Genomic DNA, 23878 nt, shown 5'->3' with positions numbered 1-23878 from the left:
GTTTTAACTGTTAAAAACAATTATAATAGAGGTCTGTGTCCTGTTTGCAATTGTAATTACTGTTATAACCAAGTTTGCACAGCTAGATAATATAGTTCCACATCTCTTGCCAACATGATTCTGAAAGTGGGGAATGGAGGTTAAGAACGGCAGTAATTCCTGTTATTTTACTTTGTTACCGGCATGGGTCCTACAGCAATCTTAAAAATCTAGAATAGTGTTGCATAATAGAAATATAACGTGAGCCACATATGTAATTTTAAATTTCCTAGTAGCCATGCTAAAAAAAAAGAAACAGGACATTAACTTTAATTTTTATTAAGCCAGTATATCTAAAACATCATCATTCGATGTAATTAGTATAAAACATTATTAAATGTTATTTTACTATTTTTTCATACTTAAGTTTTGAAAGCAAGTTTATAGTTTATACTTACAACAAGTTTCAATTAAGATTAGCCACATTTCCAGTGCTCATAGTCACTTGCAACTAGTAGCTACTAACCACATTGGACAGTGAAGATACACAGCTTTTTGGGACAAGAGTGGCTTAAAAGCCTTCATTTCTAGGAATCTGTTGAACACCTCTTATTCTCCCTTCTCATTCTTCATTTATTTCTGCCTAGTTCCCAGGTTTTCTTGCATTAGGATTAGTTTCCCTTTTTTTCTTTCTTCTTCTCTCTTCAGTTTCCTTGTTTTCTGTTGGTCTAAATTTCTCCCACAGTATTTCACTAAGTTATTCACTCCACCTCCTCTCTCTCTCTTGATTTGTGCTCCCCCACTCTCTTCTGCCCTTTCTCCTTCTCATCCCTTCTCTACTTCTTTCTTTCCCCCCTTCATCTTCTCACTCTTCTTTCTTCACCCTTCCTTGTCACCTTTCTCTTCCTCCCTCTTTTCTCAGTTCCCTTTCCTCCCTTCTCTGTTCCCCCCTCCTTCCTTTTCTCCGTTGTACCACTGTAGAGTATGCAGTGATATATCTCTGTAATGAAGGCTCTAAACTTTTGTGCTTTTTATCTTATTTGTTTTTTGTTTTACCATATCCTTTTTAAAATGATTTTCATATATCCCTCTGGCCTTGGTGCAAGCTTTGTAGAAGCCCCTTTCTTTGCTATGTTGCTATGGTTTTAAAATCCTGATAGCCAAATTTATCAAACTTACTAGAATTTGTCTATTCTAAGAGTGAGTACATCCTGAGTCAGGATCTTAGGGGCTGTCCCATGAATAAACTCCATGAACTTTGGACTTGATAAAATCTATTTTGGCTGCTTAGTGATGTGCTGGGAAAAGCATGAGCTTTAGATCAAACAGATGGAGACTTGCAGCCCAACTGTGATTAACTGTCAGGGCAATCTTAGGCAGATTTCTTTACTCAGAGGTAATCTTGCTTTCTGTAGAGGCAAGGTCTCAGTCTAGTGCCTGACACATAATATGTGCTCTATAATAGGTAGTGCCTTGATTCAACCTCATGTTTTGTTTTTGTGTTTTTTTGTTCTTTTTGTCACTTCTTTAGTTTTTTAGCTGACTGTAAGATGGTGAGTCTGCTTAATAGTTTGAGTTGTCAGTTGGTAAACTATTACTGTAAATCAGGGTTCTTCAATGCTGGCATTACGAACAAATTGAACCAGATGATTATTTGTTTTGAGAAGCTGCTGTGTGTATTTTAGGGAGTTCAGCACTGCCCCTGGCCTCTACCCACTAGATGCCAGTAGCACCCCTGCCCCAAACCAGTTGTGACGAGCAGAAATCTCTCCAGATATTGCCAAATGTTCCCTGGGAGACAAAATTGCCCCCCATTAAGGACCATTTCTGTAAATGTGTGTGTAGATTTTATTATAAAATTTATTCAAATATGCAGCACAAAACAAACACTGAATTTAATTGTACTGTGTCTTGAATTCCATTTGTTAGAGACCTGGGTTTATAAATATTTAGGTAACTAGCATTCCTATAAAACCTGTAAATTCATTCATTTGCTTATTGAATAAAATTTAGGAATTCTCAGAAATTTCTAGGAATAGCTCTATAGAATAAGAAAATAAGAAAAATAATTATGATGCCAGGACCAGTGGAGTTTGTTTGCCACCCTCTTCTGTGTTTCCATTAGTTGATAGATATGCCTACTAAATTTTATCTATTTTATTATTTATTGTGGGTTGCTCTGTTATTAAACTGAGTTTCTCAAACACAAAAAAATACGTAGTATTTATTTTTCCACCTTCATATCCCTCTCTACTCAAAAGCGTGTCCCATAATATGTGTTTAATTAATGGTATTATATTAGTTTGGGAAGATAATGCATTTTAAATATGAGTTTTTGTTTTTACTGGCATTTGTTTTGTTATTAAGTATAAGCCTGTTAGGATTAAGTTGTCTTACTAGAACAGTGACATTAAAATGTTGTATAGGGTGAACTTCAGCTTCAAAACTAAACTTCCTTTTAAGGTATAAAGAAAGGGAGCTAGTGATGTGATCCTTTAACCATGTGAATGTCACACACCCATTCTTGCCTTCTGACATCATCTCACTGGATAAAGTAATGTGTATAACAGACTGCTGATGAATATAATCTTAATATTCTATTTTTATAACTGACAACATGCTCATAATCTAAAGACCTGCTTTTTAAAGATGAAAATATTTCAGCTCTTTTATATCTTAAAAGTTCTCTTTTCCTATATTTAATCTCATATATTTATATTAAAAGAAGCTTTAAAAGAATATTTATTTTGTTCTGCTTTTTAAAAACTTTAAGGTATAAGCTAAGTATAAAAAAATTTAAATGGTACAGAAGAATATATGATAAAAAGTAAAATTCTTCCCTTTCATACCCTTCCCACCCACCTCCCTGTTCTGACAGAAATACCACTCTCCAGAGGTAACCACTAGAAAGTATCCTTTTCTGGTATAATTATAAATATAAATGTGTGTGTGTATTTTCTTGGGAATTGTGAGATTTAAATGAGCAAAACAAAATGAAGTGTTTACTATCGTGCTCAGTTTATTTGCCATTATACAGTTATACGTCATTTACTTACCATTATTACACAGGATGTGTTCAAGGAATGCATCGTTAGGTGATTTCATCATTTTGTGAACATCATAGAGTATACTTAGGCAATCCTTGATGGTGTAGTGTACTACATATCCAGGCTATGTGGTATAGTCTGTTGCTCTTAGGCTATGAACATGTACAGCATATTACTGTACTAAATACTGTAGGTAGTTTTAACACAATGGTAAGTGTCTAAACATAGAAAAGATACAGTAAAAATATAGTATTATAATCTTATGGGACTACAATTCTACACGTGATCCATCATTGACTGAAAAGTGGTTATGCAGTGCATGACTATAGATGTATATGCAAAAAGGTATTTTTTAAATGAGAGCGTGATATATATGTGTATATAAATGTGTATGTGTGTATATATATCTTTGTATGTATATGTATATTGACTTGCAGTTTGCTGCTTTCCACATCCCAATATATCATAGCATGCTTTCCTTTTCTATACATATCAATCTACTTTTTTTGTAGCTCTGTGTGTGTGTGTTTGTGTCTAAATTGCCATGTAAAAGACTGTGCCATGGAATTCTAGTATGTGAGATAACATTTTTTAAAATTAAGGTTATTTCTTTTGCTTATTTAGAAGAACTATTTAACCTTCAGAGTAATACAAGTAAAATGGGAGTAGCATTTAGAACTACCTAGTTTTAACTAGTCATTACATTTTTTAAAACTTGATCATTTTAATAAACAGACAAATTTTTAGTACTTGGAGATAATTTACAGTTCTAACTTTGACAGAATATAATTGTTTATAGCCCTTTTTGAATATTTTAGTATTTGTATAAGAAAGTCATGTAGATTTATTATAAGAAATAACTGATTCACTGATGATGGACCTGGATTTTAATAGGCAAACCAGTGACATTATCAAAATCTTTAACCCGTCTTAAAATAAGATTTGTAGAATAGTATTTGTTTTGCTTATATAAAAATGTTAAGTTTAACATGTTATACTCGTAAAATAATTGTGGACTTAAGATACTGAATGTTTAACTTGTTTATAAGTAATAAATTCAACAAACGTAATTCATCTTAGCTAAAATATAAAGAAGTTATTTGTGTACATAATTAGGAATATCAAATGTTGGATCCTAATTTCAGACAAAACAACCCAGGGGTTGAGACACTGTCAATTACATGCTGCCACTCTATTTTTCATTCCTGTTTTCTTTCAGGTTGTCTTCATTCTCAGATAAACACTTTCCATGGGACTAAGATAAAATACATCATCCTTAATACTTCTGGTCTTGAAAAGCAGAGAGTAACCCTCTCTTAGCATCTTTGTATATGAACTCTGATGTCATTTGGTCAGGTTTAGCTAAGCGTTGTGACCGATAGCCAATTAAAAAAAATGCATGGATGGCATGGGGAGTGCCAAACCCAATGAAAAGTGTGGTGTCTAATAATTTAGCATTTTATGTGACTGTTAACGCTAATTCTTACATTTTGTAAAGTCTTTAACAATTTCTAAACATAGTCAATGATTTGTTCTTAATACATAATAACAAGCCTATATAATAGGGTAGACAGAATTACATTTTAATGACTTACATTAATACAGGAGATAGGATGTCACCAGTAATGGCAAAAATAGTAGTGATGAAACTGTTACCTAATGGTTGAAGATTAATTAGCAACTTGATTATTAGTAGAGGCTTTGCAGGATGTCCATGTTTTAACTCACTCTGTGTTCTTCTATTTCTTCTTTTGTCTTTCATAGTATGTTAGTCCATTCTCATACTGCTGCAAAGAACTGCCCGAGACTGGGTAATTTATAAAGGAAAGATGTTTAATTGACTCACAGTTCCGCAGGGCTGCGGGGGGACACCCAAGGAAACTTAGAATCATGGTGGAAAGGGAAGCAAACATGTCCTTCTTCATATGGCGGCAGGAGAGATAAATGAGTGCTGAGTGAAGGGGGAAGGAAGCTCCTTATAAAACCACTGATAGTTCTCTCAGAGGACTTTGTAAGGGGGAAGGAAGTCCCTTATAAAAGCGGAGATAGTGAGTTCTCTCAGATCTCATGAGAACTTACTATCACGAGAACAGCATGGAGGAAATCACCCCCATGATTCACGTATTTTCATGTGGTCCCACCCTTGACACATGGGGATTATTACAATTCAAGGTGAGATATGGGTGGGGACACAGAGCCAAACCTTATAATTCTGCCCTGGCCCCTCCCAAATCTCATGTCCTCATGTTTCAAAACACATACATGCCCTTTCAACAGTCCCCCAAAGTCTTTAACTCTTTCCAGCATTAACCCAAAAGTCCAAGTCCAAAGTTTCATTGGAGACAAAGCAAGTCCCTTCCGCCTATGAGCCTGTAAAATCAAAAGCAAGTTAGTTACTTCCTAGATACAATGAGGGTACAGGCATTCGGTAAATACCCCCATTCCAAAGGGGAGAAATTGGCCAAAACAAAAGAGCTACAGGCCCCATGCAAGTCCAAAACCCAATAGGGCAGTCATTAAACCTTCAAGTTCCAAAATGGTCTTCTTTGACTCCATGTCTCACATCCAGGTCACGCTGATGCAAGAAGTGAGCTCCCACAGCCTTGGGCAGCTCCACCTCTGTGGCTTTGCAGGATACAGCACCCCCTCCTGACTGCTTTTATGGGCTGGAATTGAGTGCTTGTGGCTTTTCCAGGCACACAGTGCAAGCTGTTGGTGGATCTCCCATTCTGGGGTCTGGAGGATAGTGGTCCTCTTCTCACAGCTCCACTAGGCAGTACCCCAGTGGGGACTCTGTGTGGGGGCTCCAACCCCACATTTCCCTTCCACAGTGTCCTAGCAGAAGTTCTCCATGAGAGCTACACCCCTGCAGCAAACTTCTGCCTGGACATGCAAGCATTTTCATACACCGTCTGAAATCTAGATGGAGGTTCCCAAACCTCAATTCTTGACTTCTGTGCACCCACAGGCCCAACACCATGTGTAAATCGCCAAGGCTTGGGGCTTGCACCATCCGAAGCAACGGCCTGAGCTTGGTGTTGGCCCCTTTTAGCCATGACTGGGATACAGGGCACTGAAGACTACACAAAGCAGCAAGTCCCTGGGCCCTGACCAGGAAACCACTTTTTCCTCCTAGGCCTCTGGGCCTGTGATGGGAGGGGCTGCCATGAAGATCTCTGACATGCCTTGGAGACATTTTTCCCTATTGTCTTGGTGATTAACATTCAGATCCTTGTTACTTATGCAAATTTCTGTGGCCAGCTTGAATTTCTCCTCAGAAAATGGGTTTTTCTTTTCTGTTGCATCATCAGGCTGCAAATTTTCCAAACTTTTATGCTCTGCTTCACTTTTAAACATAAGTTCCAATTCCAGATTGTATCTTTGTGAATGCATAAAACAGTGTTTTAAAGAGCACCCAAGTCACCTCTTGAATGCTTTGCTGCTTAGAAATTTTTTCCACCAGATACCCTAAATCATTTCTCTCAAGTTCAAAGTTCCACAGATCTCTAGTGCAGTGGCAAAATGCTGTCAGTCTCTTTGTTAAAGCATAGCAAGAATCACCTTTATTCCAGTTCCCAACAAGTTCCCCATCTCCATCTCAGACCATCTTAGCCTGGACTTCATTGTCCATATCACTAACAGCAATTTGGTCAAAGCCATTCAACAGGTCTATAGGATGTTCCAAGCTTTCCCACATTTTCCTCTGTCTTCTGAGCCCTCTAAACTGTTCCGGCCTCTGCCTGTTACCCAGTTCCAAAGTCAGTTCCACATGTCGTGTATCTTTACAGCAGTGCCCCACTCTCTGTGGTACCAGTTTACTGTGTTAGTCTGTTCTCACAGTGCTGTAAAGAACTGCCCGAGATTGGATAATTTATAAAAGAAAGAGATTTAATTGACTTACAGTTCTGCATGGCTGGGGAGACCTCAGGGAACTTAAAATCATGGCGGAAGGGGAATCAAACACATCCTTCTTCACGTGGCAGCAGGAGGGAGAAACGAGTGCCGAGCAAAGGGGGAAGCCTCTCATAAAACCATCAGATCTCATGAGAACTCACTGTCAGACGAGATTGGGCATGTTCAGGGTGATATGGTCATAGACGGAACTCACTTTCATGTGCACAGCATGGTGGAAACTGCCCCCATGATTCAGTTATCTCCACTTGGTCCTGCCCTTGACACGTGGGGATTATTAGAATTCAAGGTGAGATTTTGATGGGGACACAGAGCCAAACCATATCACAGAGAAAGAGCTAAAGAGTTTAATGTATACTTTAGGGTTTGGTTATTTAAATTAGGAGATAACTAGTAAGGTAGTCATCACAAGAAATTTGTATCAAAGTTATTCATAATATTTTGAGATTTATATGTGAACTCTTAGTGATTAACAGTGAAAGTATAATATTTCTTTGATAATCCAAAATTTAAAATTTTATTACTATCTTCTTTCTTATTCCCAGTATATATGTGAATTTATTTACACAGAAATTTTAATCACTGCTCGGGATAATTCTAATTCAAAAGGTTTTTAATTTAAGACTGATTAAAGCCCTCTTCTACAATCCTGGAAACAACCTGAAAGCATTTAACCATTATTGAATGGTTAAATGGTTAAATTTAACCATTATTGAATTCCATTTACTATCTTTGGAAAATAGACACTAATTAATAACAAATATACTGTGTTTCTGCCATAATTGTTTTTTTTAGTTATTTATGATTTTCCAGTTTCCAGCTGATGTAGCATCTTTCTCAAAAACTTCTCTTGCATTTGAAATGCATTGACATTAATAATCAGAAAATGATACACCTCTAAACACTTTTTAAATTGTGCATGCTTGTTTTTTAAGATTATAATACCTTTGAATTTTGTTTAACTTTTTCACTAAAACTGCTAACTCTAGGATATGTTAAGTGGTAAATGGTCATATATTTTTCTGGTCTGAGAAGGTAGATAATTTGAAAATTGTGTTCTCTGAATCTATAATTTTCTACAAGGTTGACTGGCAAGTATGAAAAATATAATGCAGGAAATGAGAGTCAAGTACACACTGAGGGGAAAAACCAACCCTTTAAAGGACAAGACTTTGTATATTTGTAGAATTTTACAACCTTTCATTTTATTAGCATTCATTATTACTGTAGCAGAAGAATGGAAATACTCCCTTTTTAAGCAGTTGAGTTGATATGTGTAAATTATAATTTAAGAAAGTAACATTTTTCCCAGTTTAAAAGCATAATATCTTGTATGTTGATATAAACAAATTCTAACCTTAATTTTTCTATATTATATATATTTGAATATTCCCAAGGATGAAGTAATCATAACACTGTAAGCTTAACCATATTTTTCTTTCTTATTCATGTATGGTACCACATAGTGATAATGCTAGTATTCTGAAATACATGAGAAATCTTTAAAATAATAAATTGTTTTAAGGAGTGAAAGTGCAGTTTTTTATGTTTTAATTCTTTGAAATGGGCAGTTTTTTTATGGCATATTTTTAGTTAGCAGTTCTGGAGAAAACAATAGTTAAATTTTCTTATTTGTTTTATGTATATATTTAGCCAGGGTGCAGTTCTCCAGATTCTTGATGCCATATTTGAGGCTGGAGAAATGAAATAAGATGGTAATATTTAATTGTTTCTTACTTTCCCTAACCCCCAACCCTGTGTAAATAATTTCAATACAAAATTATAGTAATATTTTTTCATAGTGGACTCTGGCCTCAAACTGATTTGATCTCATTTCCAGCTTTACCCTTAATTACCTTTGTGGCCTTAGGAAGTCATATTAACCTCTCTAAGCCTCAGTTGTTTTCATTTACAGAAATACTACTAGGGTTGAGAAGATTAAGGGTTTGGTTATTTAAATTAGGAGATAACTAGTAAGGTAGTCATCACAAGAAATTTGTATCAAAGTTATTCATAATATTTTGAGATTTATATGTGAACTCTTAGTGATTAACAGTGAAAGTATAATATTTCTTTGATAATCCAAAATTTAGAATTGTATTACTATCTTCTTTCTTATTCCCAGTATATATGTGAATTTATTTACACAGAAATTTTAATCACTGCTCGGGATACAATCCTGGAAATTGTTACTTCTGTGTATATTCATCAATACTATATATAAAACTATTCCTAGATGGTGTGATACATGTTTAATTGTGAACATTTATAAAATACACAAAAACGCAGAGGAATTGTTAAAAAATTTTGGTGTTAAAATTTTGATGTATACCCTTTTTTTTAAAGTGTGTTTTTAAGAAATATATCTTACAGAATCTTTTCCCCTATTTAGCAATAGATTCTGCACATTTTTTCTTATGATTGTATATTACATTATTTTAATGGCCTCATAAAGTTCCTCCTTTATAAACATTTTATTCCCATTTCTTTAATGTTGTAAATAATGTCATAAGCATCTTGTACTTGAACCTACTTTATATTAGTAAAATAATTTAAAATACATAAATCCCCAAAAGTGGATCTTGATCCTAGTGCATTTTTCCAATTTATATTATAAAATATTTTCAGTTTTCAATTCCATTAACAGTATATAATATTTAAAATAATATGTTGCAGTATATTTAAAAACTATTATAGTAATATACAATATTTAAAACTTTTTTGAAATATTTACAATAATAAAATAATATACAATAATATTTAAAACAATATTTTGCCATTTTTGTGAGTTGTAAGTAGAACTTTGCAATTCATTTGATTTCAGTTTTAGGAAAAATGAATATATGTCATATTTATTTGTCAATTATATTTATTCAGTAAATTCCTTGTACATTTTCTTTGCCTGTTCTTCTTTGGGGTCCTGAGAAGTTTTTCCTCAATTTGTTTCAACCTTTTACATTATAAGGATCTGTATTAGTTTGCTAGGTGAGGATGGAATGCTGTGAGCTGAATTGTGTCTCGTCAAAATTCGTATGTTGAATTTCTAACTTCCAATACCTCAGAATGTGACTGTATTTGGAGATAGGGCCTTTGAAAAAGATAATTAAGGAAAAATGTGGTCATATGGGTGGGTGGGCCTGATCTAATATAATCTCTTATAAAAAGTGTAGATTAGGAGACAGACACACACATAGGAAGATATAGAAAATAGCCATATGTAAGGCAAGGAGAGAGACTTTAAAAAAACAACCCTGCCAACACCTTGATCTTAGATTTCTGGCCTCGAAAAAGTAAATTTCTGTTGTTTAAGCCACCCAGTCTGTGATATATGTTATAGTAGCCCTAGCAGACTACATACAGTGCCTTAACCTTTTTCTTACCATATTTGTTGCAAATATTTTTTACTAACATATTATGTCACTTTTAATTTTAGGTATATGGTTGGTTTTTTAGAGGTATGGAAGTTTTATCTCAAAACTTAGAAAATTTTATGTTATTTTAAATATGTATGTATAAAAACGCATTCTCTTAAATTTGTAACTACTTGCAACACTGTACAAGACAGTAAAAACAAAAGAAAAACATTATACTCTTTGAAAGTCTGAGGTCTCTTTGTTCGTCATATCAGAATTTTAAGGAATACCAGTATTGTAATATCAGCAGTGTTGCAATATCTGATAGCAGCTATTCTAGTCCTGTCTCCTACCCTATTCTTTTTGGGACCCCCTCCCCTCCCCTACTCTTCTCTCCCTTCCCCTTCCCTCCCCTTTTTTCCTCTAAAGAAAAAAATGGACAGGAAATTTTTACAGTTATCCTACCAATAGGGTAGTGAACTTTTATCAACTTTTTCTTAGGGTCCATTCTTCTCATAGATGTGATGTGATATGTTGATCACTTTGGTTGCTTTATACTGTATGGTTACAATGTTTATAACTTCACACTGAGAAAGAGTATTAGCACTTTGGAGATCCTTCTTGGTCTTCCGTGTTAAATAAATGATTTATCTTCTCTTTAATCCATTTCAGTTAGCCCCAATAAATCAATTAAGGACATTATACATAACTTTTAGGTAAAAGTCAATTCTCCAAACTCATGCCTAGATTAAACTGGCATATATTCATCCAGGTGGGATCCATAAAGCTAGTATTAGACCGCAGCTGTCAATGAAAACTAGGAAAACCTGTTTGAAGGCAGCAGGCAGCTGCTCGGGCAACAATATGTGCAGATGCCAACCTTTCAGAAAAGGGAGAATCTTGTACAAGTAAGCTGCTTCAACAACTTTTTCCCAGGGTACACTTGCTGATGTTAAGTGTGGGCAGGAAACAGGATTCAGGCATTAGGCCCAGAAATACTGTTGCCGAAAGACAAAAAACAGCACAAAGGTTTTGGTGGAGTCCTAGGTGCATCAAGCATGAGGAGATTCTCCCCTCAGTTCAGTTGTTTAATCCTGGGGCTACCTGGGATGAGAAACTTAAAACCTAAGTAGAAAACCTTTGAAAATCAGGAATGGAGTTTGCAGGACAAAAATTAAATTTTTCATCCGCCTTGGACTAGGTTTCTTAACAATAAGCTTTCAGTTGAAACTTCAGGTGGCAAGGAAAAAGCAGAGGTAGGCCTGGTCTTACCAGGGCAACCACCTAACGTGGACTCAACACCATCTAGTGGCTTAACAGAAAGAAGGCTGAACCTTCTGTGGAGACAGATAACACCATCAAATCTTTGCAAGTTTTTATATACAATCAAAGACTAAAGAGCTACCAAAGGACAGGATTACATGACTAGAACAAAAAGGAAAACAGTTAATAACAGATCCAGAGATGATCCACATCATTCAGGTTTATTAGATGAAACCTACTTTCAGTAACAACTGTGTTATGAACGTAGAGGATGTATGGAGAAAATTGATGTGAAATGAAGAATTTCATTAGCACGTTGGAATGGCTAAAAGGATTAAATGGAAATTAAAGAAGGGAATAATACAGTATCTAAATGTAAAAACTCATTAGATACATGTAATAGAAGATTAGACACATCAGAAGACAGGTTATAGAAATAAATATTCAACTGAAGCATTGAGATAAAATGGAAAAAAAAAGAGGATTTACAGATTGGTGACACACATGAGAAGATCTGGCATACATTTAATTGAATTACCAGAAGGAGAGTTTGGACAGAAGTAGTTTTGAAAATATATTGTATAGAATTTTTCAAAACTGCAGAAATAGATCAACCCAGAGATTTAAGAAGTTTTGTTTACCCTAAGCAGGATAGCTACAAAGGAAACCACACCTAGAAACATTGTAATAAGATTGCTGGAAACCAAAGATAAGGAAAGATGTCTTTAAAAGAGTCTGAGAGGCTGGGTGCTGTGGCTTATGCCCATAATCTCAGCACTTTGGGAAGCCAAGGCGGGCAGATCACCTGAGGTCGGGAGTTTGAGACCAGCCTGACCCAACATGGAGAAACCCTGTCTCTACTAAAAATACAAAATTAGCTGGGCGTGGTGGCACATGCCTGTAATCCCAGCTACTAGGGAGGCTGAATGAAGCAGGGGAATTGCTTGAACGTGGGAGGCAGAGGTTGCGGTGAGCCGAGATTGCACCATTGCACTCCAGTCTGGGCAACAAGAGTGAAACTCCGTCTCAAAAAAAAAAAAAAAAAGTCTGAGAGGCCGAGTGCGGTGGCTCACGCCTGTAATCCCAGCACTTTGGGAGGCTTAGGCAGGCGGATCACCTAAGGTCAGGAGTTAGAGACCAGCCTGGCCAATATGGTGAAACGCCGTCTGTACTAAAAATACAAAAATTAGCCGGGCGTGGTGGCAGGCACCTGTAATCCCAGCTACTCGGAAGGCTGAGGCAGGAGAATCGCTTGAACCCGGGAGACAGAGGTTGCAGTGATCTCAGATCACACCACTGCACTCCAACCTGGGTGACAGAGTGAGACTCCGTCCCAAAAAAAAAAGAGTTTGAGAAATAAATGACATGACTTTCAAAAGAGTCAACAATAACACTGATGGCAGACTTCACAACCGAAACAATGGACGCCATCTTGAAACTGCCATCTTGAAACTGTTGGAGGAAAATAGCAGCTAACCTAAACTTCTAAATATCCAGCAAAATATTCTTCAAACTTCAATGTAAAAAAAAAAAATTATTTCCAGAGAAATAAACACCAAGAAAATCATTACCAGCAACCTGGTCTAAAATTAAAACGCTAACAAAACAAGTCAACAGCAACAACAGAGTTCTTCAGGTAAAAGGAAGATACCCCTTAAGGAACCATCAAAATGATGAATAATAAAAAGGGTAAATATGTGAATAAATATAAACTGATACTGACTAAATACTGTTAAAACCCAATAACAGTAATACGGTATAGTTTTTAAAAGATAGAAAAAACAATTGTAAAGTGAAATGTGAGGGGAGAAAATGAAATTAAAGTGTGAGATTCTGGCATTATTGAGGACATTGTGAAGTGATACTTTTTGTTAGATAAGTCAACAATGCATGGTGTAATCTTAATAGTAGCCACTAAAAGAACCATTTTTAAAACAGTAAATTATTGAGAAGGAAAATGGAATAATAGAAAACATGATTTTTTAAAAGGCAGGAAAGATAAAAGATTAAAGAAACAAAACTGGCAGGTCAAATGAGAAATAGTAAGATGATATAAATAAAGCTGCTTATTTGAACAGTAAAATAATATTTTTCAAAATATTATTCCATAAAAATACCTTATTTTCCAGTGTAAATATATAATGTATATAAATATGTAAAAATATACAACACATAAATACACACTTGTTTTGTTTTTCTGACAGCTTCTTTGTGATATTGGCCACAGTGAAGAAAAACTGGGCTTTAACTATGAGGATATCATAATTTGGTAAGTGTGGTTCATTCCCCCCTCCCATCCCTTTCAGATTTTAGTAATTTTAAACTAGAAATAGAATAATACAACACCTCATATTTGATTTTATAGAAATAGTTGCTTGAACATTAAAAAAAATCTAAGAGCTACAGTAGTTTTGTTTTTGTGAGTCTTTGTGATATTTTCTAATTACCAAATATGAAGAACCAAAGTGAATGTTCAAAAATACCTGGACTTCTATAGTTTAAATGTTTAAATTAAATCTGAAATTTGCAGACTAAATTTCTCATATTATTCCCAGAAACAACTATAACTGTAGGTCTTACCTAAGAGAAAGTTTGTGCTTACAACAGACTTGATTTGCCCATGCACACTAATAAAGCATGTTATATGGTTTTTTAACTATCTTTTAGGTGCTCTTAGGAATTAAAATTGATATAAAAGGTCTGTGCCTGCTATTGGCATAAATTATTTTTATCATTGATTTAAACCAATGATTTCTGGGAGGTATGGAATCAGGTAGACAGAGGATATTCGATTGTAGAGACACAAATGGTATAGCTTGAAAAAGGCGTATTTAATTTTCCATTGTTTATATAAAATAACGTACAGAAGGTAAGAAAGCAATAACATTTTCTTTATTGGTAAGAATGTACTAAAGAGGCACAGATTTAAAAAGCAACACTTAAGTGAAATTGTATGGCTTGGAGTGAATAATTTTTATATATGTAGAATGCTCTTAGAATTCCGTGCATGACTAGAATTTTTGCATATTTTGGCTGAGGAATAATTTGGTAATATAATTTTGTGTGTATTTGAAACCCGTGCAGCAAAACTTCTATTTTGTTTGTTTTCATACAGTTTGCGGTTAGCTTTATTAAATGAAGCAAAAGAAGTGCGAGCAGCAGGGCTACGAGCGCTTCGATATCTCATCCAAGACTCCAGTATTCTCCAGAAGGTGCTAAAATTGAAAGTGGACTATTTAATAGCTAGGTAAATTTCCTAGACTTGTTTATATATTTTTGAAATTTTGTGTTGAGTTTTTAGCATGCCTACCATAAAGTGTATAGATTTTTACTCTAGTGTAACTTTGATGAATTTTGTGTATGTATACACACACACACACACACACACACACACAACCAAGTAACAAGATTTAGAACATTTTCAGCATCCCAGTAAAGCTCTGTTACACCTCCAATCAGTTGTAAACATTATTCTGACTTTTCCCATTGCAGACTAGTTTTTCCTGTTCTTGAGCATTGTGTGTTGAATGTATACAGTAATTACTCTTTCTTTTTCTCATTATTATCTTTCAGATTCATCCATGTTGTTGTTTTTTTTTTTTGCCATGTAATATTTCATTTTATAAATAGACCACAATTTATTCCATTCTGTTGAAGCTTTTCTGGGTTGTTTTCAGTGTTTGACTATTTGGAATAAAGCTGCCCTGAATATTCTTGTAGAAGGCTGCAAGAATATTCTTAGAAAAAGAAATGCACTCATTTCTCTTAGGTATATGTAGAACTAGAATTTCTGGGTTATAAGGTACATGTATGTTTAGCTTTAGTAGATATTGCTAAACAGTTTGCTAAATGATTGCACTGATTATACTTCTACTATTATGTATAGGAGTTTCAGTTTCCCCGTATCCTCATCAACACTTGCTTTTTTCAGTTTTTAGTTATATCCTTTCTTGTGTGGGGTCTCATTGTGGTTTTAACTTGTGTTCCCCGATGAATGATGATGTTAAGCACTTTTCATTTGCTGGTTGAAAGTTTGGATATCCTATCTTCTGCTCATTTGTAAATTGGATTATCTTTCTTGTTATGTAGGAATTCTTGATGTCTTCTGGATATGAGTCTTTACAGATACATGTATTGAAAATGTCTTGTTTCAGTTTGCCTTGCCTTTGCCTTGCCTCTTCATTCTTTTAATGGGTCTTTGATGAAAAAAAGTTCATAATTAGTGAAATCCAGAATGCTTTTTGTCTGTTTGGAAGAGATCTGTGTTTTCTTTTAAAGGTTTTATTCCTTTATACGTGTTTAAGTCTTTGAACCATCTTACTTGATTTGATCTCATTTGATGGTTGTGTAAGGTATGAGATAGATGGCAAGTCATGATTCATTTTTATCTTAATGTCCAATAAAATTAGCACCTTTTATTGAAAATATTTTCATTTCATGTCTAGATTTGTGTCACCTTTGTTTTAAATCAGGTAGTTCAGTAGCAATCTATTGTTGGGTTCTCTATCCTCTTTAGTTGGTATATTTGTCCTTGCATCAGTTTCTCAACTGTTTTAACTACTGCAGTTCTGTAATATGTCTTGATATCTGTTAATTTGAGTCTAATTTTGCTTCTTCAAGACTATTTTGACTAATCTGGATTCTGCATTTTCATATAAGTTTTAGAATAAGATAGTCCATATCCACATAACTTGCTGGGATTTTATCAGGGATTGCATTGATGCTCTAGATTAATTTGGGGTGAATTTACATCTTAATACTGAATTTTCTAAACATTTATTTATTGGAAACTTTGATTTCTGCCAACAGTATTTAGTAGTGTTTGTTTTTTGCAGAAGTCCTGAACATATTTATTCAGTTTATTCTAACATATTTTTATGATAGTATTAATGTAATTTAAAACTTATTCTTTTCTGTTTTTGCTACTAATATATAAAAAAATTGGGGGGAGATATTGACCTGTTGGAGATATTGACCTCTTATTTAGCAGTCTTGCCAAATTCACTTTTCAGTTCTGGTTGTTTGTAGATTACTTTGGATTTTCTATGTGTATAAGCATTAATTACAGATGATGTCCATTTTATATCTTCTTTTCCAATCTTTATCTTTTTCTTACCTTACTACATGAGTTAGAATATTGCACTGAATAGGAATAATAATAATGGACAAGTTTGTTTCTATCTTGAACTCAGGTGGAAAGCATTAAGTATTTCACCGTTATTTATACTTTGTATAAGCTTTTACTAGATTTTCTTTATATTCCTAGTTTGCATTCTTTAAATAAACACCACTATTTGTGATATATTGTCCTTTTTATATATAACTTAATTTCCTTTGCTAATATTTTATAGATTTTTGCACCTATGTTCATGAGAGTTGTTGACCATTATTTTTCCATTCATCTAAAGTCTTTGTCTGGTTTTAGTATTGGGAGTATGTATGTTTGTTTTATAAAACAACTAGGGAAATATGGCCTTGTTTTCATATTACCTGTAAAATATATGTAAGATACGTATTTTTTTTTGTCCTACATGATTATAATTCATTAATGGATCTCTCTGGGTTTTGTTTTTCAGCCTGTTTTAAATTATAGACTCAATTATTTTTCACCCATATAATACTTTCTGACTTTTTCTTGTTTCAGATTTTGAAGCTTTGTTGTTACTTCATGTTTAGAATTGCTAAATCTTCATACTGGGCTTAATCCTTTTATAATTATAAAATAACCCTCTTTATTCCTAGTAATACTTCTTTTATGAGTGTCCATGTCATCTAATAATACATTACCACCTTTCTTTTGCCTAGTGTTTGCATGGTATACCTTTTACCATCCTTTTACTTTCTTTTTTTTCTTTACATTTAAGTGTCTCCCCTGTAAATATCATATAGTTTTTTCTTTTTTTATATCTGGTTTGACCAACTTTGTTTTCTTATTGGAGTATTTAGACTATTTATGTCTAGTGGTTTATTATGTGCATGATTTATGGACTTTGTCTAATGTAATTATTTGTGTGTATTTATGAATTTGTTGTCTCATTACTAGCTTCCTACTACTTGAATTTGTTTGCTATCTTGGTATTTGTATTCTATTTGTCACATATGTTCTTTGTTCTTGTATTTCTCCTTTTTTTGCTTCTTTTGAAATAACAATTTTTTTCCTTTTTTAGTGTCTTGGCTATGAAGTCTTTCCTTCTTTTTAGTAGTTGTCCTAGAGATTGTAACATATGTCCTTGATATATTAAGTTCTGCTAGTCATCTTTTGTCTGTAAATCCCTCTATTTTGCCTTCATGTTCAAAGGCTGTTTTCACTACCACTTACTTATTTTTCAGTGCTTCGGTTATTGTCTTCTAGATTTTTCTTTTTTCTTTCTTTTTTTTTTTTTTTTTTTACAGTTGAACAATAGTAGCTTCTCTTGTTGCTTCTTTGGGATATGTCTTTTTAGCTCTGGCTGCTTTAAAGGTTTTTTTTTCTCTGTTGTATATTCTGGCCTATTGACTGGTACTCCATCTATACACATGTTGGATCTTTTCACTGTCCCACACTTCTGATGCCATTATTGTATTTTTCAAAGTTTTGTTGTGCTTAATCTTTGTATTTCAGTGTGCTTAGTTTCTATTTACCTGTTTATTAAAAACCTTTCATCCTGCTAGTAAATGACTCTCGTGAATTCTTAATTTCAGTTATGATTTTATTATTTATTTTAGATTTTTGTTTGTTTTTTCCTGTTTGTTTGAGACAGAGTCTCGCTCTGTCGCCCAGGCTGGAGTGCAGTGGCACAATCTCAGCTCACTGCAGCCTCCCACTTCGGGGTTCAAGTGATTCTCCTGCCTCAGCCTCCCGAGTAGCTGGGACTGCGGGTGCGCACCACCGTGCCTGGCTAATTTTTTTCTATTTTATTAGAGACAGGGTTGCACCGTGTTGCCCTGGCTGGTCTCGAACTCCTGAGCTCCAGCAATCTGCCCGCCTCTGCCTCCCAAAATACTAGAATTACAGGCGTGAGCCACCGCACCTGGCTTTAGTTTTATTTAAAGATTTCAGGTCTCTGCTTCATTTCTTCATCTTTTCTTCTATTTTCTTTAGCATATTAACCATAGTTACTTTGAAGTCCCCTCTGACAACTCCAATATGTGAATCACCTGTGTTCTGTTTGTAGTGCCATTTTCTTTTCTTAGTTTTTGGTTCTTGGTCCTTTGTTTGTTTATTTTAAACCGTGCCTCATATTGTCTGATAGAATGTGAACATTGGTATTCAAAATTGTTGGGGCTGGGCTTGGTGGCTCATGCCTGTAATCCCAGCATTTTGGGAGGCCGAGGCGGGCAGTTCACTTGAGGCCAGGAGTTCGAGACCAGCCTGGCCAATGTGGTGAAACCTCGTCTCTATTAAGAAAACAAAAATTAGCCAGGCATGGTGGCACGCGCCTGTAATCCCAGCTACTCAGGAGGCCAAGGCACCAGCTGTCTCAAAAACAAACAAAAAATCTAAACAAACAAACATAATTGTTGTCTCAGGATCATGTTATTTGCCTTGTAAGAGAGTTAAGTTTTATTCTAGAATGTTGGTTTATTACACTGATTCTGTTAAAGTTTGGTTTTAGATTTGCCTTTGCTCCTAGAAGTGGCTATTTAGGATCTCAGAGTGTAGATATTGAGCAGAATCTTTTCACCTTAACCGGTCTTGAACCTTTACTTATTTCTTAGAGTATTGTGTTTCTGCTGAAATCTATACTCTGTTTCTTTGTTTCTTAGAGTGTAATTCTGCTTTTGCACAACGTAGATGTTGACAAGGGTCTTGGCGAGAACACTGCATGCAGATTTTAGCTCACTTTCTTCTGTTTTCTTCTCTCAGGGATTTTACCCCTCAAGTCCCAGCTACTTTGGCTGCCCTAAAGTTAAACCTCTTGTCTTTTCAGTACGGCCAGATTTCTGCTTTCTGTTAGGACTCTGCCCATAAGACCAGGGATTGACATTGACAGATGCACCCAGGGAACAAATGTGGTTGAATCTGGAGCTCCCTGTGCTTCTTTTTTCAGGGATTATTCTTCATTGTCCTTTTAACAGTTGCTTTATACTGTAAAGTATTTTTTTTTAAAACCTTTATGGTTGTTTTTGGGAAGACAGTCAGAACCTTGCATCTCTGACATGGCCAGGAATGGAATTCTAAGTCCATTTGAATTTTAATAGAATTGCGTTAGATTAATTGTATTCAGATAGAAGAAATGCTTTTTGAATCACAGACTATCTATATATAAAGCATTGATTAGAATAATGAACTGTCTAAATAAAAATTATGCTGCTACATAAACAAAAGACTTTCAAAACTGGATAATTTAATAAATTTTACAAAGAAATGTCAGTTTGGTGATATTTGGACATCAATATTTGAAGTGAATTCAGAATTCAAATTATATTTTGGTAAGATAGAATTTTTATGGATAGTGCCTAATTTAGTTTAAGCCCTGGTCAAAATTGCAATTAAATGAAAACAGCCTTGAACTATTTTTCCTTTACAATTTTTATAAAATGTCTGAATTTTATCAGAGATAAGTGAATTTTTTTAGTAGACTTTATACACTTTATGTTTATTATTCTTTATTTATGAATAGATGTAGTCTTATAAATTACTATACTGTTCTTTCCTGAGGTTTTAAAAGAAAAAATTGGTCTTTTAAATGACAGATATTTATCCCTAGAGATGTATGGGTTAATTAAATAAATATATGCTAGTACTGAGAAATAATATACCAAAACTTTAATATACCATATTGACATTGTGAAAATGGGTTTCATCTAACAGTATTATGATACAAAAAGTTGTTTAATAGAATTTTATCAATGATTAATATTTTGTGTATTGTTTAGGTGCATTGACATACAACAGAGCAACGAGGTAGAGAGGACACAAGCACTTCGATTAGTCAGAAAGGTATGCTCTATGTGTGAGAGTAAAAGGCAAATTTATGGTTTTTATGTTAATATTTACATTTTTAGATTAGACTGTTTTGTGAAATCTTTATTAAGATTAAAGACTAAACTTTTATTAAACATTTTTATTAAAGTTATATATTAAATAAATTCATCAAACTTTGAGGTAAACAAATATTTTGTGGAATTCTATGTGATTGGGTATAGCTAGGACAATATTTCTTATAAAATGTTTATTGTGAAGAATATTTCTTCCTTCAGTAGACATGTAAATGTAGTTACTGCTTTGATAGGTTACTAGAGAAAGTGGATTACTTGCTCCCCATCCTGATTTTCTCTTAATTGCATACTTAGAGTTAATAGTATTAAATGGAGGTCACAAATAGTTAGAAGTTCATTGTTTTAAAGGTGAATTTGGATACAATCTGTGAGCAGTTGCAATAAACAATTCAGGCCCTTGTACAGGATAAAAGGTCACAGCCTAAACTCCACAAGAGAGGGTGTTAAGGACAATCAATAATGCTTCTCATGAGAGGCCTTCAGGGAATGCTTTGTTGTTTTTACTTGATACCCTAATGGTGGAAGAAGAGAGTGAACTGAGTAAATTTGGTTGGGACACAGCCTGAGTGAGACAAGTGTCAGTCATATTTCATCTTAATGTTCATGAGAATCATGAAGTATATGTTTGTTTGCATAAAAAATCTAAAAATATTTTCCAGTTGAATTTTTTAGTTCTTTTTTTCTCTTCCTATCTTTCAACTCAGTACACAGGTTCCAAAGTGGTGTACTGTTCAATTTCTGTGTTAGCTAGAGTTCCCTCTTTTTCCCTTTTCTTACAATTGTCTACCTTTTGGTTAGTAATAGTAATAGTACTCACAGGTGAACAAGTAAATGGATGAGTTAAGCCTTAAAAGAAGTTTAAAATTCGACTAAGAATGATACTGGAGATAGATTAGGAGACTCTTGTTATAGGCGAACTATTACACTAGGATTGTAATTTGACTTTTCAAATTCAGATTTTACAAATGTATGGTTTTTATTTATACAATTCTTCCTTCTTCCATGACTGAGAATTCAAGATAAAACAAAATTTGTTTCTGAAGAACCTAGAACAATTTTTTGGTTATTTGGGTTATATATGTCAGTATTTATAATGTTAGGAACTAAAATATATATTAATAATGTTTAAAATAATAAACACATTAAATACAAACAACATTTTTATGAAAACCATATTTTATTTTATTTTTTTCAATAATTTTTGGGGTATAGGTGGTTTTTGGTTACATGGATAAGTTATTTAGTGGCGATTGAGATTTTTGTGCCCCTGTCACCCAAGCAGTGTACAGTGTACCCCGTATATAATCTTTTTATCCCTCACCTCCTCCCAAACTCCCCCCACCTCCAGTCCCCAAGTTAATTATATCATTCATATGCCTTTGCGTCCTCATAGTTTAGCTCCGCTTATAAGCAGGGAGCATACAATATTTGGTTTTCCATTCCTAAGTTAATTTGACTTAGAATAATGGCCTCCAGCTCCATCCAAGTTGCTTCAAAAGACATTATTTCAATTGCTTTTATGGCTGAGTAATATTCCATAGTGTATAATACCACATTTTCTTTATCCACTCATTGGTTGATGGGCACTTAGGAATGACTATATTTTCCAAAAAATAAAATTAATGAGAAGAGGGCTATTGTTTTAGAGTTTTGCAACTCTCTTTAATTTTGTCTTGATAAGTCAATTGGATTATCATATTTGCTGTGCAGTCTGTTTTGATAACACATGCAGTGGAGCCCCCAGAAAACTTTAGTACACACTTGTGAGAAGATAAGAGTAAAAAGGACAAATAATGTCTTTGTATTGCTATGCAGAATCTCTGAAAATATCTTAAGGACCCTCAGAATTTCCTGGTCTACACTTTGAGCGTAACCGCTTTAGAGACTGCTGTCAGAAGAAAAGACAATTTCAAATGAATTCAGACAATTAAATTCAATTTTGGATATTTTAGTAAATGTTTTGCTTCAATTTTGTATTTTTGCGTAAGTTAAAATTTAAAGTAGCTCAGTTTTTAATTGCTCAAAAATAATAGCATAACAAAAATCATTTCATTTGACTGTCTTCTGAGATGCAGAGTAGTTGACTCACATACCATTTGTGAATCCTAGAACAGGAAAATTGCTGATATTTGCTGGTGGGATATAGAATCAGCGGAAGAATTGTGGCACAGGGCTTTTCCTTGGTTTATGCTAAAAGGATTAGAGTGAGAGCACATTTGCTGAACAAACAGTGGCCTCTATCGGCCAGAGAAACTATAATTTCATTAGTACTTTTGGCATCTGAAGCACACTTTTTTTTTTTCTTTAGTAAAACTTTGGCAGCTGTACTACAGGTTGAGTATTCCTTACCCAAAATGCTTGGGACCTGAAGTTATTTCCCATTTTGTATTTTTTTGGGTTTTGGAATATTTGTGTATACACAGTAAGTTATCTTGTGAATGAAACCTAAATCTAAACACAGAATTTATTTACATTTCATATACACCTTGTACACATATCCTGAAGTTAATTTTGTATAATATATATATATATATTTTTGAGACGGAGTCTCTCTCTGTCACCCAGGCTGGAGTGCAGTGGCGCAATCTCGGCTCACTTCAAGCTCAACCACCCGGGTTCAAGCCATTTTCCTGCCTCAGCCTCCCCAGTAGCTGGCACTACAGGCACCTGCCACCATGCCCGGCTAATTTTTATTTTATTTTTAGTAGAGACGGGGTTTCACTGTGTTATCCAGGATGGTCTTGATCTCCTGACTTCGTGATCCGCCCGCCTCAGCCTCCCAAAGTGCTGGGATTACAGGCGTGAGCCACCGCGCCCGGCCAATTTTGTATAATATTTTTAAGAATTTTGTGCATGAAACAAAGTTTATGTATATTGAACCATCAGAAAGCAAAGTTGTCAGATGCTGAATTTTCTACTTCTGGCTCATGTCAGTGCTCAAAAAGTTTTTGATTTTGGAGCATTTTGGATTTTTGGATTAGGGATGCTCAACCTGCAGTAGAAATTAATATTTAATATTATAATTACTATATCACTGAGTTTTTTTGTATGAATTCCCAAAAGTCTTAAAATTTCTAATAAAAGTATTAGTCTTGATAAGGAAAAACATTTTTTGCTTTAGGATAACTTACGCTGTGAATAATTAAGGAATTCTTATATTACTTTTTCTCTTATTTTACCCATCTCATTCATTTGGAAATGTTCTGTCTGCTTTTTTCTTTTCCGTGTCTCTAATTTCCCCCGTCTCTCTCTCCCTTCCAATGCAGGTAGCTCTTTTCTGGCTTTATCTCCCTCATTTTTAATGTAATTTTTCCACTAGTCAGTTGTTACTATTCTTTTCTT

General features: G+C 34.4%; 1 protein-coding gene across 6 annotated transcripts in view; it reads left to right on the top strand.

Annotated features, from left to right (window-relative positions):
• Positions 1-23878, top strand: part of RICTOR (RPTOR independent companion of MTOR complex 2) — a 135055-nt gene that overhangs the window by 56115 nt on the left and 55062 nt on the right. For 5 of the 6 annotated variants that reach the window (XM_030814009.1, XM_030814008.1, XM_030814007.1 and 2 more), the window contains exons 4-6: positions 13759-13823; positions 14670-14801; positions 20414-20477. In XM_030814009.1, the coding sequence (XP_030669869.1) occupies positions 13759-13823; positions 14670-14801; positions 20414-20477 (261 nt within the window). Of the gene's footprint in view, positions 1-13758; positions 13824-14669; positions 14802-20413; positions 20478-23878 lie in introns of those variants that run through there. The other variant, XM_030814011.1, reaches the window with a different exon arrangement.

The sequence above is a fragment of the Nomascus leucogenys genome, chromosome 6 (assembly GCF_006542625.1).
Source record: "Nomascus leucogenys isolate Asia chromosome 6, Asia_NLE_v1, whole genome shotgun sequence".
NCBI lineage: Eukaryota > Metazoa > Chordata > Mammalia > Primates > Hylobatidae > Nomascus > Nomascus leucogenys.
This window is presented reverse-complemented; position numbering and strand designations above follow the sequence as displayed.